Source organism: Phoxinus phoxinus (genome assembly GCF_949152265.1).
Source record: "Phoxinus phoxinus genome assembly, chromosome: 9".
Taxonomy (NCBI): Eukaryota; Metazoa; Chordata; class Actinopteri; order Cypriniformes; family Leuciscidae; genus Phoxinus; species Phoxinus phoxinus.
This window is the reverse complement of record NC_136884.1, coordinates 380,001-382,500: the sequence shown is the minus strand read 5'-3', so window position 1 is coordinate 382,500 and position 2,500 is coordinate 380,001. Positions and strand designations below refer to the sequence as shown.

General features: G+C 43.2%; 1 protein-coding gene across 2 annotated transcripts in view; it reads left to right on the top strand.

The window, feature by feature from the left end:
- etv6 (ETS variant transcription factor 6) overlaps positions 1 to 2,500 on the top strand; it is a 28,479-nt gene that overhangs the window by 9,330 nt on the left and 16,649 nt on the right. For both annotated transcript variants that reach the window (XM_079624361.1, XM_079624360.1), the window contains exon 3: positions 1,755 to 1,919. In XM_079624361.1, the coding sequence (XP_079480487.1) occupies positions 1,755 to 1,919 (165 nt within the window). The remainder of the gene's footprint in view (positions 1 to 1,754; positions 1,920 to 2,500) is intronic.

Here is a 2,500-nt window from a genome sequence, read left to right as displayed (position 1 = left end):
GTCTCATCCTGAGGAATTTCCTGTGTGGGCCGACATCACTTCCTGAACGATGCTTTTTCTCCTCGGCTCTGAAAGGGAAACTGTTCTCTCATGCCAACGGCCCAGAGCGAGCGCATCGCATCACTTCCTGTTCACACACACACACACACACACACACACCCGTCTGTTCAGATCCATGAGTGTGTTCATGTGCTGTGGCGTTCATGCCTTTATCCAGAGGGACTTAACACAATTATTTTTACGTGTGTGTATATATATATATATATTTGACTTTTTAGGTGTAATTTATTTAATATTTTCAGTTTTTATTTATTTATTTATTTTAATTATAAATGTTAGTTTAATCAGCTTTTGTAATTTATCTTTTATACATTCTGTAATCATTTTAATTAAGTAAAATTTGTAGAATTCATTTTAAGGTATTTTTCATTATTTGCATTAAAACATTTTTTTAACTGACTTTAGCTGCCCGTCTCTTTAGTTCCAGCTGTCAATCAAAGCGTGTCACATGGGCAGATGTAGTGATGAACCTCGCCGTGTGTGTGTGTGAGTGTGTGTGTGAGAGAGACATGTATAACCTGATCTGCAGTGTTTCCTCAGTGGTGTGTGTGTTCCTGCTTCTGTTTCCGTCACGCGTTCATTAGTAAAGCTCAACGAGAGAGATTTACTCGAGATGCAGAACACTTTATTCTCTCCTGTATAAACTCTGCTTGGATGAAGAAATAATTATATATATATATATATGAATAAAACAATATATAATTAAATAAAATATAAAAATTAAGTGTGTGTGTGTAGGTTAGACTTCGTGTCAGGGTGCGTTGTGTGAAGTTCAGTTTATCATCATGGGTTAGAGTCTCTGTGGGAGCAGATGCGGTTTCTGTGACGTCACATGACCTTTGACCTTACACTCCACATCTGCAGACATGATGAGCATGTCATAGACAGATGTTTTTTAGATAAAAACTGTATATAAAAACAGTCACACTCACACCCTTACACACACTCACACACACATTTACACACACACTCTTACTCGCACACACTCTTACACACACACACACTCTTACTCTCACACACTCTTACTTGCACACACTCTTACAATCACACATTCTTACTCACACACAGACACACACACACACACTCACACACTCTTACACTCACACACACGCGTGTTTCTCATCTCAGGGATTCACAATCATCTGCAATATTTCCCTTCATGTGATTCATTCTAATGCAGCATCTCCTTTTCTGTAAGTTAATGTAAGTGATGTCACTTCCTTCCGCTGCGTCAGTGTGTGTTTGTTGCAATCGTGACTGGAATCACTGGAGGCTGCTGTAGTTCAGGCTCTATAGAACAGGTTTTCCTGCATGAATGTTGATTATTCTCCTCATATTCTCCAGTGTTGCGGCTCCTCTCTTCCCAGTCTGTCAGTAACGCTCTGTTTACTTCCTGTCTCTATGAAGCCCCGCCTTCTGAAAAGCACACTGTGCTCTGATTGGTCGACTGGAGCAGTGTGTTGTGAATCAGATGCACTTCACAATATGGAAGATGCAAAAACCACCATGATCACCATGATATCACACACGATTATATGCTATTACATCATATTCCAGAAAGAATACCATGGTAGCGTCTCAATAATCAATATTAGTCCTAATACACTGACACAAACAACATCTAAGATGACCATGCCAACCATTAAACGTGTGTGTGTGTGTGTGTGTGTGTGTGTGTGTGTGTGTGTGTGCAGGCATGCAGCCGGTGTTCTGGAGTCGTGAGGACGTCGCTCAGTGGCTTCGATGGGCCGAGAGAGAGTTCGCACTGAGACCCATTTCCAGCGGGAGCTTCCAGATGAACGGGAAAGCCCTGATGCTGCTCACGAAAGAAGACTTCAGATACAGATCTCCACACTCAGGTGAGACTCACTCACTCACTGACTGACTCACTCACACACTCACACACTCACTCACTCACTCACTCACTGACTCACTCACTCACTCACTCACTCACTCACTGACTGACTCACTCACTCACTCACTGACTGACTCACACACTCACTCACTGACTGACTCACTCACTCACTCACTGACTGACTCACACACTCACTCACTGACTGACTCACTCACTCACTCACTCACTGACTCACACACTCACTCACTGACTGACTCACTCACTCACTCACTGACTGACTCACTGACTCACTCACTCACTCACTCACTCACTGACTCACTCACTCACTCACTCACTGACTGACTCACTCACTCACTCACTCACTCACTGACTGACTCACTCACTCACTCACTCACTGACTCACACACTCACTCACTCACTGACTCACTCACTCACTGACTGACTCACTCACTCACTCACTCACTCACTCACTCACTGACTCACTTACTCACACACTCACACACTCACTCACTCACTCACTCACACACACACACTCACTCACTCACTCACACACTCACTCACTCACTCACTCACTCACTCACACAC